Raw genomic sequence first — 14,909 nt, forward strand, 5'->3', positions numbered from 1 at the left:
TATAACGTGAAAGCAAACGTGAACGTGCATTCAAATGCAATTTTAATAAGTTACCGCTGTTTGAAAGCGACTCACTGTTCTATTTGTAACCATCTCTTAGATCTGTATCATGCTTGAAGAAAAAATGGTATCTATTTGCACTTTGAATATTGAGCTTTGATTATGGTTATTGTTTGCCCTTAATATCTATGATCAATTTGTGGGAAGGAGTTCAGTTAGGAGGTCAAAAGAAGCTTATGTGCAGTTCTGAGGTCTGAAGAGACAATCATACAGGAAAGAATACAGTACTGTTGTCTTTTATGATAATTCATATTAAGAAAGTAGAAATTAAATTATGTTCATTACCAGATAATTAGTTAAAGGTCCCGTTCTTCGCGATTCCATCTTTCAAACTTTAGTTAGTGTGTAATGTTCCTGTTAGAGCATAAATAATACCTGTAAAATTATAAAGCTCAAAGTTCAATGCCAAGCGAGATATTTTATTTAACAGAAGTTCCCTTTCAAAGCCTACAGCGAGCGGCCGGTTTGGACTACACCGCTGCACTTCCTGCTGTGATGACGTCACTAGAACCGTTTGTCGACTAAAGCTCCGCCCACAAGAAAACGCAAAATAGGGGGCGTGGTCTCGTTGCTCTCTCACGTGGAGAAGAGCGCGCATTCAGCGCTTGCATCGCCCCGTTATGGTAAGAGGCGGGACCTTTCCGGGCAAAGTGCGCTAAGCTGCTGTCCAATCACAACACGGGAAGCGCTGGCCCAATCAGAACTTGTTACGTGTTTTTGAAGGAGGAACTTCATAGAACAAGGAAATCATCAGGCCGTTTATAGGACAGAGGAAACAGCGCTGTACAGATAAGTCAATTGTGTGAAAAATACTGTTTTTTACACGCGAAACATGAACTCATGTTATATTGCACACTGTAAACATAATCAAAGCTTCGAAAACACGCGAAGAACGGGACCTTTAAAACATTTCAAATGCACCTGCAAACTATTTTTAATTTCTAGTCATGTATTTCATCATGATGTGGATCTCGTCTCGTTCTCGTGAACCCGATCGCGTCTCTCATCTCGTGAGATAAGTGTCTCATCACACCCCTAATGTTTTATATAAATAAACTAAATAAAAGGTAGATGGGAACAGAATTAAAAAATGCAATACAGATAATGACTTTAAAAGCACTGAACTCATGTTTCATTGTTAAAATTAAATAAATCACGTGATTTGAATAAGTACAGGCAAGGGAACAATATTTCAACAGGACTTTTCAACAAATGATCCATAAATACGGCCACATGGATGCGTGCATGCACCTGACCCGCGCAGAGCTCCTGCTAATCTCTCCAGAGGATTCCTCCAGCCTCCGGTCACCTTCATTTGCATTGTCAAATTCAAAACAGCTCTGGCACTAAATCTTTCCTTCAGCGCTGCAGTGTAATCCTTACATTACTCACAGCACAGTGGACACGGAGAGCGGCTAGCGCTTGTGTCTGTAGCATTAGCACTGGCTGAGGTAATGGGTTTAGTCATTTTGCTGTTGGAAATGCATCACACTAATGCTAATCCCATCAAACCGTACCTTTGTGATGTCACTGACCTCCCCTCAGCAGAGGGTGTGTGTACATACGGGACGTCTCAGGAATGCCCTGTGTCAGGGGTAAGCCTGGGAAGATCTCCAGACGTCACAAGCAACACTGCCGCGTCTTTTAATAGCACAGAAGAGAGCATCGTGTACGCCACACGATTACGTCTTATCCAACTAACACCTGAAAAACGTCACTTGAGAAGTGCATTATGTAATATGAAATGTTTTGGACACACTTACTAAATATGCCATACACTGTAAAAAATAAAAAAATAAATGAAAAATTCATGTTTCCAATTCAACATTTTCTAGTGACTGATCACATCTAACTTTTTCAGTTTGCCAAATTGAATTTCTGTGAAATGCAATTTAATTCACAGAAATTCATTTTGGCCAACAAATTAGTGTGCATACACTTGCATACGCTCTCGGACTAAATATAAAATATCTTAAACTGTGTGTGAAGATGAACGGAGGTCTTACGGGTGTGGAGCGACATTAGGGTGAGGAGTTAATGACATCAGTTTCATTTTTGGGTGAACTAACCCTTTAACAGTGCACTGAAATCCAGCGGATTGAGTCGAGAGGTCTGTATGGATGCACAGATCTGCTGATTCAGCTCACGTATGACTCTCCTCTTTAATCTGACCCCAGGATGAGGATGCTGCTGCCGTTCGGATTGTGTGGATTGCTGGGGAAGTCCCAGTTAACTAACAATGATCCAATGTTCCTCGAGAATATCATGTTCTTGGATATTAGAGATGCACCGATCAGAGTATGTGAGCACAAGCAATTTCCCCTCCACGCTCCAGGCATTCAGTAATCACTCCGGGTTGCCCATTTCCAGCTCACACCGCTCCGAGGAAGTTTGCGGCTGAACACTAAAGTGTTTAAGTAAGCTCTGAAATATCACAAAAGATCAGCTTACATACAGTACATTAGATGAAAATAAAAATAAAAAATCAACAGGAGATAGTTTCATCTTGGTTTATTGGAACGCTAGTGTGCAATTTTTTTTCATGCCAAGCTTACTGGGCTTTATCAGCATTAAAAGTTAAATATCATTACTGCTTTTTGCAGTGCAGTATAGTGAAAATAGTATGTTTTCATCAGTTATTTTATCTACGGGTCACTACATAACAGATTTCTGCTCATTCAAAATCAGATCCAGATAACCGTAAGCAGATAAGCCTTGTAAGATTAGTTTAAATGCATTAGAGAAAGCGATGTGTGTGTGAGTAAGTGCTGTCTGTTTAACCCGATCATATTCAGTATGTAGAAGGTACAAAAAAATTCCTTGAGCTATAACATCCCGCTCATGCCGTCATCATAACCTTTACATTCTTTCTGATTTGTGTGATCCATCTGTATTAAGCTAGTTAAATGTGTTTAACGTGTAAGTTCTTGCTTAAATGCAGATATATTATGGGCCGTTGGCATGAATTGTACTCGTGATGGAGCGGTGGTGGAGCCAAAATCACGCCGCTCCGCTCCGACTCACATACTCTTGCACCGATCGACTGGCCAGGGATCGAAATTGGACGATGTTCTGAATGAAAGCTGCGGATCGGTGACCAGCCGGTCAGGTCTCGTCGGTGGACTGAGACACACGCAAACACACACACGCGCACACCAGTGATATGTTTGATATGTCCTCATAAACCACATTTATAGTGTAATACCAGTGTAATACCCATGTAGTTATACAAATTTGTGTCCTCATAAACCACATAAACAGGCTCACACGCACGCACACACACACACACACACACACACACACACACACACACACACACACACACACACACACACACACACACACACACACACACACACACACACACACACACACACACACTCATTCCCTCTGGTTAAATAGAGCTTGTATTGCACATAATTTGACTAATTCGCACATTACTGTTCTATAGAAGTGGAAAAAAAACACTAAAAAGGGAATTTACTGTATAACACGGAGTGTCACGGAATTTGTCAAATTTTGGATGAATCAATTAAAAGTAGGACAGTCACTTAAATCACATCATGACATGGACTAGTGTCTGTGAATATTAAACCACAAGAAGACAATTTAAATATTAATCCTGCATGTTCTGCATGAATGAATGCCGCAGACCGACGCGTGGTTTAATTTCGCACGCACGCACAAACTATCGTGATGCTATGGCACTATGATGACATGAACTTTATCTCCAGAGCCGCTGTGAAAGTCACTTTATGAGTATTTTACTGTTTAATTTTAGAAAAACTATTATCAAACATACAGAAACTCAAGATCAAAATTAAAGTTTGGTTTAACTTGTAACAGAAAAAAAATATTATTGTATATGATTTACTATTGTACAGTATAATGTATGTAGTAATATAATAACAACAACAATACAAGAAGTATTAGAACTTTATTTTTTAAGGAATAATACAAAAATTTAAAGTGCTGTAGTGCAGCACTTTGTTTGTTTGTCATAAAAGAAAGGGTTTATTTAAATTTTAAAATAAATTAATGTTTTATGCCTTCATTTGATTACCAGAAAACAATATTTGTTTAAACGTATTTAACTATTGTTTTGTTAACAAATCAATTATGTTCCTTTTTGTATTTATTCAATTAATTAGACATGTTTTTGATTACATCATTAAAATGGAATTCAGTCAATTCATTTTTGAAATGGAAAAAATGGAATTTGGGGAAAAATGTAATGGATTTCATAAGGCCCTAAATTCTCAAACAGCTTGTGAGTCGCAAGTACCAAAATGAGTCTCTCAAATACACACAACCTGAAGTCAAAATGGCCGTCTTGGTGAGTATTCAGTTAAAGAAAATCATTATGCTCTGACTAAATCACTTTTGTAACTAATTTATTAGAAGTATTTTTTTTTTACATTGAAACTATCCAGCTGTTGTTTGTAATTAGTTTATTTGTTACTGCTGTCTTTTGACTTTTTAATGATTTTTTTCTAATTTAATGTCTCTATTGGATATAAGGCCTATTGTCATTCTGGCTCTCTTTCCTGCTGTCCCTGTTTTCTACCATGCTATGACGTTTAAAGTCACAGAGAGAGAGCAAGAGCTGGTCATGGAGGAGTGTAAAGCTGTCTCTGGTGTGCAGCATCTGTGTGTGCGTGTGTGTGTGGGTTATTTGTTATCTAGTGTGGCACACGCTCCAGGGACGGCGCTAAGGGAGCTTTGGCAGACAGCATGCAGTAAATATCGCAGTGTGAAACGAACCATTATAAAGATACTACAATAGTGCAGATGCAACTAATGGGTGGCATGTGGCTCTATGAGTGATTCCTGAACAGATGAACACAGAACATGTACAGTTAGGCAGTCCTGATCACTATGTACAGAACGAGTCACACAAAGTATTGCATATTAATAGTCGGTCATATTTTAGTAGACTGAAACACAGAAGAATCGCTGCAACAGTTACAGAAGAACAACTAGACCACTGCAATGCACTGGCCAAGCACCCGCATGTTCACTGCATAAGATTTATAGACTTAAAGATGCAGTGGTGGCCGACGCAGGACAAAAATGTTGTCGTCGGAGAGAGTGACTAGCACACTGTGGAGAAGTTTGTCCCTTTGGGCTACTGTAGAAACATGATGGCGCAATACACACGAGGTGTGTGTAGATAGAAACGGCATTATATTATAAGGTAATAAAACATAACAGTTCATTACACTGTATAAAAAAATATATAGTCCTTAATTGAAAATTTTCTAGTGACTGATCACATCTAAATTTTTCTTTTTTTTTTTAGATGTGATCGGTTAAATTTTCAATCGGGGCCTGAACTTTTTTTTACAGTGTATGTAAGGTCTTTATACTTCTCTGAAAAATTGTTTTAAAAAAAAGAAGTGTATATTATATTGCATTTCTGTCTATAGATTCTCATAAATACTACACACTGCACCTTTAAGTTACAGTGTAGGTGTCATAAACAGTAAGTCTGAGTATCTCAAACACACTCCAAGCTCAGTGATGGTTGATCCTTCATTATGTTGCATGCATTGCTTTTTGCTGTAATTGATTTTCCCAATTAGTGATGGCACAAAAGCGTATGCAAAGGTCATTCAAACAAGCTTACATGGCACGTGGATGAGCACAATCATGTGAAACCAAGAGGAATAAGGTGAAGCACGCTGACAAGACCAGTCCTTTTAAAACCATTCAGAGCTGAGGAGATCAATTCCACGTAACGCAGTGCCCATAATTCATATGATGGCATGTAACTGCCTCAAAATTTCCTGAAAAGTTTTTGGGAGAAGAAAAAAGGTGCTTTTCATCATCCACGAAACGCAGAGAAGCAGGGGACCAGTTCAATAGGAGTTAAACGCAAACATGAAAAGTGTGTATTTGGCTGTGCGCGTGTTTCCAAAAGAAAGACTGGGATTATGTGATTTTGGGCTTATCACAGCAGTGATAAAATGTTTCAAATTCTTTCATTGTCCACAGACTTTCAGTGTGCTCTCAATTATTCAGCCATAGAACGTTAACATTCCTCCCTCTTCAAAACGTATTTGTCCATAACCATGTTGATTAGAGTATTAAAAACTTTAAACATATTAATTTAAAATACATTTACAACTGACAAAAATGTGTGATTAAGTTGCAATTAATCACGAGTTAAGTCATGACAATTATGCGATTAAATATTTTAATTGATTGACAGCCCTAAATGATACATTTGGTCATTAACTTCTAAATGCATCATTATATTTAAACTGCAAACACACGAGGAGAGTCTCTGCATTAAAGACCCACGAATGGCAGATGAACGTGCGACTACATTTCTCTCCGAGATGGTAGGGTTAAATTAAACTGAATGTGGAGGATTTGAACTGTGACGATGATTAACAGCGTCCATTAAAGATGAATAAATTAGTTTTTCGCAAAGCTTGCCTACTCTTCTGCTACAAACTCAAAAGTATCTACTTTTTCTTTACAAAAAGAGTACATACTTAAGTAGACATACTTAACTACATAAGTAGGCGAATTGGGACGTAGCATATGATTTGTTTTGGAACGAATCACCAAACAACGATTCAATGACTCACTCAAAGAGTAATAAGTAAGTAGGGGATAATCCACAACTAGCACAATTAACGATATTAACGCACAATGTGGAGGCATATAACTGCTCAACGTGAAACTTCTGCAAAGTGCATTACAATCATTTAATGCACAGCTAGCCATCGATTATCCAGCTCAGTCTCCATTCTGGCCCTGAAGGAGTTTTGGTTCCTTGCCACCATCGCCTTTGGCTTTTGGCTTGCTCAGTTGGGGACACGTAATTTTCAACTATATTACCGATAACCCCGCATTAACACTATATGATAATTGAAATAAGCTGGATAACATAATTTTTACCAGAGCTGCTGTAGAGTTTCATTTTTTTCGTGTTAACACTGTGAAACTGCTTTGAAACAATTGGACTTGTAAAAAGCACTACGTTAATAAAGGTGACTAGACGATATCATGCTCATTTGCCAGCATCGACAACTTAAAGCTGTTATTGATGTTTGCAGCGCAATATTTGACTGGAAGGGTAGAGTTTACAGTGATTAAACTGAATTGGAACTACCAGTGCTTTAAACGGTTTCATTGCACACCTTCCAGCCAATCAGAATCCAGTATTAAAACAAGCATAATATAACTTAACTTAACATAACATAACATAACATAATATAATCATAATATAATATAATATAACTGGTTGGGAAGACACTTCTACTGGTGATTCAAGGAAAACTTGTTCAAACTGACTTGTTTTGCAAACAGAAGCAAATGAAGCTTGTCATTGTTCAGTTTCTGAATGTTTGCATTATCTTGGCGTGCTCTACTTGTGACGTACGTTCATGTTTGCTTCTCATTGCTTAAAACAACATCATAAGTCCATTTATATCATATAAAATTCAAATGGAGCAGTGAATGTAAAGAGTTTAAGTTCACTCACATAAGGAAGATTGTGTTGCTCTTACCAGCGGGGAACTTTGACAAGTCTTGACCTGACAAATGCATTAACTGCAACTGATGTATTACTAATCTGTTGAAAATACACGTCTGCACAGAAAATGTTTGGTTTCCACATTGAACGTCACTGGAAATAGACACTGAAGTGTTCTGTGCTGGCCTAAGGGAAGACGAGTGAGATGAGAGATCTGTCTTAAGGCTATAAAACACAAGCTTAAAGGCAGCAGGTTCCTGATCTGAACTCTGAATGCAGAAACACCAGCTGAACAGCATACGGCACATCACTGGACCATTGATCTCCTCTGAAATAACAGGCATGGTGTAGGTGGAAGTAAAAACTAGGCAAAAGTTTGACGTTTAAAGCAGCTAACGTACACATACACACACACACCCACACACAAAGCACCGGTTGTATGCTTTCAGTTCTCACAGAACAATACTGTCTTGCTGTGGGGTGGGGAAGAAATCATATGGTGCTTTCACAATGGTGTAATTTGATCATAGCGAAGACGAATGCAAATGACATGACTGTTTCCCTTCCAAATATTTAGGAAGCATTGTTGGTACATGAACTAAACCAATGCTAAAGGTCTGTTTAATGTCATTTGTCACGTGCTAGTGCTGCTTTTATGTCGCTGCTGTTTAAGTTGTGACTTAAGGAAACTAAAGTGTGACCACTCCTACATGAAACTAGAAACACGGACCTCCGTCGGAACGAATCCCTTTTCATGTGCCACACTAATGCTCATTTATCACCATCGTAAAGCAGCATGTCAGAGCGATGCCATTATAGAGCCTTAGAGAGAAGCAAGACATTAAACCCAAAGCCTGCCGCTGTCAGGTCTGATTCATTGTGCCGCTGCTTTCGCTGTTTTGTTTTTCGGGCTTTCCACATCAGGGTGATGACACCAGAGCCCGCTGTTCGTACTCTGGTGTTGACGGGCTGGTGAGCCCGTGAGGCCCGCGGTCACTAAAAAAAGCCTGTGGTTGCACACATATCATGGGAAAAAACTATGCGGAGAGCGAAAATAAATGATGTTTTTAAAGCAAAGACCTAATAACCTGGATACCAAAAGCTAATATACACTCATGGTGTGCTGAAATACAACCAAAAAAACATGAAACTAATGTTAATCTCCATACCAAATCTCAGATGCAGATTCATTTTTTATGATTTGTTAAAATATTGGTTTCCAGAAGACTGTAGACTTTTTAAACGCTTGTGATATGAATAAACAGTGCTCGTATACGGCTGTTAAGATGGTTTTCTCAATGGAAATGAGTAGTTTCGGACCCGGAAACAATATTGCTTACGCCTCTATGGAGACTCTAAGAGGCAAGAATGGACATTGTCATATTTGGGCAAACTATAGTGGTGAACAGGAACAACAACAAATGTAAAAATATGCTAATGTGCCTCAATTGCAAAACCAAAAATCCACAATACCGCTTCTATCACCTTAAAAAATAGGTAAAATATTCAGAGACGAAGAGAGAAAGATGTCATTTGCCGTCACTACTTCAGCCATTGTATTAGAAATGTAAAACTACACACAAAAAATTTGGTTCATCAGCGGTTCTTTGGGGAGGCTGAGGTTGCTATATAGCACCACTTCAATAAGAAGAATCTGTTAAGCCCCTGGATAGTTCTTTAAAGGTTCTCTAACTCTCTCTTAGTCTAGTTGGGGAAAGGATCAAAAAACGACATTAAAAAGTATTTCCTGAAGATACGCATTTCCTTCTCAACAACAATTTTCCCCCGAGTCTCCCCTATAAGGAAATATTCCAGAGCCCCCACACAAGGCTTTTTGACCTCAGAAATGCATAAAGTGATTCAAAACAGCTTTCACCATCGTAGTAAATTCCCATTCATGGCAAACATATGGGAGCGGAGAAACAGATCTACAAGGTGCTCTATAAGAGTTATATAGCACTTCTCCTATCATTACAAGCCAGTTAACCACTTTTAGTGCTATTATACACTATTTTTGTTTAGAGTAAAAAGTAAGAACACACCATGTATAAGCTTATAAATGCACACAATACCCAAGCCATGGCTCACCTTTCTGCTTACTACACTGACACCCAGTGATATTTAGTTAAAGATTAAGACAAATCTAAAGGCAAATATGTGGAACCTCAGTGTTTTGGTGTGTAAAACAAGCTTGAACTACCAACTATTACTTCTACTGTCATGAAACACAAATACACAGAGTAGTGGCCAAGAGTGATGTTCAGAGGGGGATATATGACACTACGGGTTCGAATAAACTGTCTAAATACGAGATAAATATTTTAGATGAAGGAAGACCAAAACACTAAACTTGGTTATGGTATTCATCTGAAAAAATCATTTGGCAAAAAAAAGGCAAACTACAGCTACAGGTTTTATTTTACTATGCAAAAAAAGCACAGAAAAACTAAAATCTGACATTGACTACAACATAAGCAGCTATTAAAGGGTTATTTAAGGGTTAGTTTATCAACAAACAAAAAAATAGCCCATGATTTACTCACCCTCAAGCCATCCTAAGTGTATATGACATTCTTCTTTCAGACGAATGCAATTGGAGTCAAATTTTAAAAAGTCCTGGCTAATCCAAGCTTTATAATGGCAGTGAATGAAGGACGAAATTAAAAGCCCAAAAAGTGCATCCATCCATTATAAAAGTAATCCACACGGCTCCGGGGGTTAATAAAGGCCTTCTGAAGTGAAGCAAAGCGACGGGTAAAATATCTAACGTCCTCCAGACGGGCCTCCGAACGCCTCTCCCAGTTCAAAATTTCGTCCTACCTACAGTTACGTTTTTTTATTTTAAATACGGTCTATCCACCGTATGATATTTATTTTACACAATCGCATAGCTCGAACTTTTCCTTTAAGGGTTATTAATTCCTCACCATCATGTCATTCAGTAAGACTCAAATGAAGATATTTTTGATGAAATCACAGATGTTTCTGAACCTGACATAGGCAGCAACATCATTGCAATTTTCAAGGCCCAGAAAGGTAGTTAAAGACATCATTAAAACAGTCCAACCTTAGCACAAAAAACACTAAACAAAAATAACGACTTTATTCTACAATCTCTTCTCTTTGCTATTCTCCAGTCTTACAGTCTTTCTCCTTTGCTATTCACATAGTTTTGCATTGCAGGGCATCCAGGTTCTACGGCAGAACGCGGCTCATCATTGGCTGACGCTGTTCACGTGAGCACCACGACGCATGCGTGTGCAGAATTTTTATTTCGAAATGAACTAACCCTTTCATATTTCGCTGGTTCTCTAATATTTCTTGTTTTTGTACTCATTCATAATTTCTTGGCCAAACATTATGTTGCACAGTTTAACATGTTTCATTGCGTTATCACAAACAAATCAATCGACTCCAAGCACAACTGTGCACGCGTAACTATTTTTTATAATATCTAAATAAAGGGTGAAGATGCCAATTTTCCTAGGCCGGACATCAGTGCTGGCCACTACTATACACTAACCGTCCCGTTTCCTTCTGGCAAGCCATTTTTCACCACTCACCATATCCAGGAATGCCTTCGAAACGGGAAATTGTTGACGTGCATCATTTTTTTCTCCCTTCCTGTGTAACTGCGGCCGGTCTTCATTTAAGCGAAGGTGTGGTTCGTGTTGGCTTCTCTCTCTCAGAAATAAATAACTCTTACGCCGGCCTTGGGATAGCCATTATACACCCTGCTTACATGTCTCCACTCCAAGCATCTCAGAAACAAGAAGTCCGCCTGGAGCAACGGAGATTACATCCTCTTAGTGTGTGCTATTCCATAGAAGAGTCCTGAGAAGACGCTCCATCCGTTTACAAATGTTGACAGTGTGCGTAAATCAAATTTTAAGGCAACAAAATGGCAAGCATGTCACACGGAAAAACAGTCTCGATGGTTAAGGGGTTGCTCCATAGTAGTAAAGCAGAAATAACAAGCAAAGAGCAGAGCGAGGGTCCTTCCGCTGCCGTTTGTGTGGGATTTGAAACTCACTGTGGTACATCCTCATTGTGAATTCTCGACATTAATGACCGTTTGAGTAAAACACTTCATTTGGCCATCGGAGATGCTTTCCAAAGGAAACCTGGAGATGCATGCTGTCCCTACTCCGAAATATTCCTGGTGCACACAGCCCAGATGCCATGGAGAGACGGGTCCGATTCGTTCCGTTGGGGTTCGCCGTCCTGGAAATGTTGCTTCACCCCCACCAACCCCCCAAAAAAAGAGTAAGCGCTCCGCTCCTGTCAAACACTGCTATTGATCCTCTTAGCTCTGATGAATTCAGTGGTGTTTGCTGAAGGAATGGGTGGAGTAGCCGTAGAGGATGAGATGGAGCGAGACGAGCCGAAGAAGAGAAAACACACCGAGTGTCACCTCCGCATTCCTGTGTGTTCGCGTCTCAGCCGTCTGATCCGGGCTCAGCTTTGGCAGGCGGTGACAGCGGTCATGGTGCAGTGAAAGCAGCACGTGCTAAAGCTCTTCCTCACCCGAGGGTTTCTCTGTCTCTCAGTCTCCCTCGCTCTCTTCCCAGTACAGCAGTTTCCCGGTTCTTTTCCCTCTCTGCCGCTCTGCTGCAGCGCCGGCTCTGGGCTGAACAGGGTGTGTGTGTGTGTGTGTGTGTTTGGGAAAGACTGTGTGACTCGTTGTCTGTGTGTGAGCGTCAAGGGGCCCCACAAGGGAAACTCTGACCGGCCGACGACGCAAAGCTCTAAATAAAGCCCAAGCCTGACAGCTGGAAGAGCCTGTTTCTGCAGCACAGAATTAAAGCTGATGATAACATCTCAAAGGTCAGGAGCAATGACAATGACATGACAACAAAACATAAGAGTTAATATATACTGTGAGACAATATAGTCATATAAAGCTAGCTGTAACATAGCCTATAAGGTACGAGAACAAAACACCATGTTTGAATTAGAAACGCCTCACAGGAAAGAAAAATCATAAAGGAGATCTCTCGAGTTACTCCTCGATGGAACCGATCCTGTAAATCCTCCTTCTCCTGAGAACAAGATCTCATGTTATCCTATACAGAGATCTTGATAATCATCACAATTGTCAGATTTCTCATAAATTTCAGCCAAACTCAAATAAGGTGTTATAAATATTTCCATTCACAGTACTCCTATGTACGTCAATAACTGATTCATCTGCGTGTATTTTAGGAGAAACACTGAGCATAAACTCACAGATTGTGTCGTCACTCGTGACCCTCAGGGTGCCCCGATGTGCCCGGCTGATGCCATTTTAGGACAAAGAGAAAACTGCAAACAGACAACTTTGCAGTGATGCCTGTCTTAAAGAATTATGCATGTAGTACCTTCAATTTTTCTTCTTGTTCAATTTTCCCCTTCAAAAAACCAGGAAAAAGTGTCAAATCATTCCCTGTGACATAAATCAATTTCTCCTCTAAATCTGACTGATGTTTTATGCAGGGTCTAACACAGTGTAATGCCTGGTCATAAATCAAAAATATCATTCAGGATGGAGATGCTAGGAATTACTAAACAGTTACTGAGAGGATGCTTTAAATGCGACTAACCTGATCTGAATGTCTTGGTTTGTTCAGGTGTGTGTTAAACACACGTGTATCTGAATCAACCGCACTATCAGGCGAGTTAATAAACAGACATTGACATTCCAAGTTACATCAACAAAAAGCAGCAGGCCGCTGATAAAAACACATCCAGAGCCATGGCCTACTGATAGCAAACACTGAGCTGCGGTTCTCATGTGACAGCTGTGATTTATAGTTATGATTCCTTGTGCTTTCTTAATACTGGACCTATCAATAAAAGATGCAAAAAAGAGCTAAAAACAAACAAATCTTTAGTGTGAATGGCACAGAACGATTTACATGCTGAACCTTCATATTTAGAACAAACCCTGAACCCTCAATAAAAATAATTACTCTCTCTCCCTCAAAAAAATAAAAAAGAGCACAAAATGTTACCCTTTAAGGTACAAGTGGCCATCACCGGGGGGGTTCCCTTAACCAATGGGTATAATCGTACCCTAAAGACCAATTATTTACCTTTAAAGGTACAGTTATGTTTTGTTCCCCTCTGAGAGTGTAGGGAGAACCTACATTTTCAGCACAAACAAAAAAAATATTATACAAAAATACAGGATTTTAAAAGTGACTAGATGTCACTGTTACTAACTGTAGTAAAATAGTTTGTGTCATTATTCATAATTTAATTGCCAATGCCTTTTAAAGGGATACTCCAACGCTTTTTCATATTAAACTATGTTATTCCCTTAACTAAGACGAGTTGATCCATCCCTCTCTCGTCTCAGTGTGTGCTCTTAATCTCTCTGACGCGCGGTGACGATCTGATAGCATTTAGCTTAGCCCACTAAGCCCAGTTCATTCACTATGGTACCAAACAGAGATCAAGTTAGAAGCGACCAAACACCTCCACGTTTCCCTATTTAAATACAGTTACACCAATAGCTGAACGATCAAGTATGATGACATATAATAAAACGTGGTGCTTTTCTAAGCGGATTAAAAAGGAGAACTATAATATGTGGCGGAATAGCACTTCTGAGAGTACTTCGACTCGGCGCAGTAAAAAGTCCCGGCCGAAAAATCCTCCCTCACATCTCCTCCTCCCTCCATTGACAGAAATGAGAGAGGGCGTGGGAATAGTTACTTACTATTGGTGTAACTGCATTTAAATAGAGAAACGTGGAGGTGTTTGGTCGCTTCTAACTTGATCTCTGTTTGGTACCATAGTGAATGAACTGGGCTTAGTGGGCTAAGCTAAATGCTATCAGATCGTCACCGCGCGTCAGAGAGATTAAGAGCACACACTGAGACGAGAGAGGGATGGATCAACTCGTTTTAGTTAAGGGAATAACAGTTTGATATGAAAAAGCGGTTAAGTATCCCTTTAAATGGCAATTCAGTTCCTAAATTTAAAATTTAATTGAAGTAGCAAATATGATAAAGAATTGCAATTTGAATATATGGAAGTAGAATTAAAATAAACTAGATGTCAAAGAAATTCACAAAACTGTTATGATGAAGGATGGAATGAGGATAGACAGACAGACAGACAGACAGACAGACAGACTAGAGCAGTGTGTAGTGATTGGTCAAATGCTTCAAGCGAGTTTCCCGTCCCTTACCATAACTAACTCAACTCTAACTAACTAACTAACTAACTAACTCATTATTTAAATTAGGAATATTGTGATGTGTTTGTTCCCAGAAGAAGACCTTAAAAACAGCAACATTACAGACTAAAGAAAGATGAACATGGGTAAAAAGCTAAATTTCTTGTCACTGTTTTTTGTAAGCAAGTTATAGTG

General features: G+C 39.3%; 1 protein-coding gene across 7 annotated transcripts in view; it reads right to left on the reverse strand.

Moving 5' to 3' along the window:
* LOC137061888 (3',5'-cyclic-AMP phosphodiesterase 4D) overlaps positions 1-14,909 on the reverse strand; it is a 320,568-nt gene that overhangs the window by 83,235 nt on the left and 222,424 nt on the right. The window contains exon 1 of one of the 7 annotated variants that reach the window (XM_067432550.1): positions 11,113-12,200. The exons of the other annotated variants lie outside the window; for them this stretch is intronic. Within the exon in view, the coding sequence (XP_067288651.1) occupies positions 11,113-11,198 (86 nt within the window). The 5' untranslated portion in view covers positions 11,199-12,200. Of the gene's footprint in view, positions 1-11,112; positions 12,201-14,909 lie in introns of those variants that run through there. 7 annotated transcript variants of the gene reach the window in all.

The sequence above is a fragment of the Pseudorasbora parva genome, chromosome 23, assembly GCF_024679245.1.
Source record: "Pseudorasbora parva isolate DD20220531a chromosome 23, ASM2467924v1, whole genome shotgun sequence".
NCBI lineage: Eukaryota > Metazoa > Chordata > Actinopteri > Cypriniformes > Gobionidae > Pseudorasbora > Pseudorasbora parva.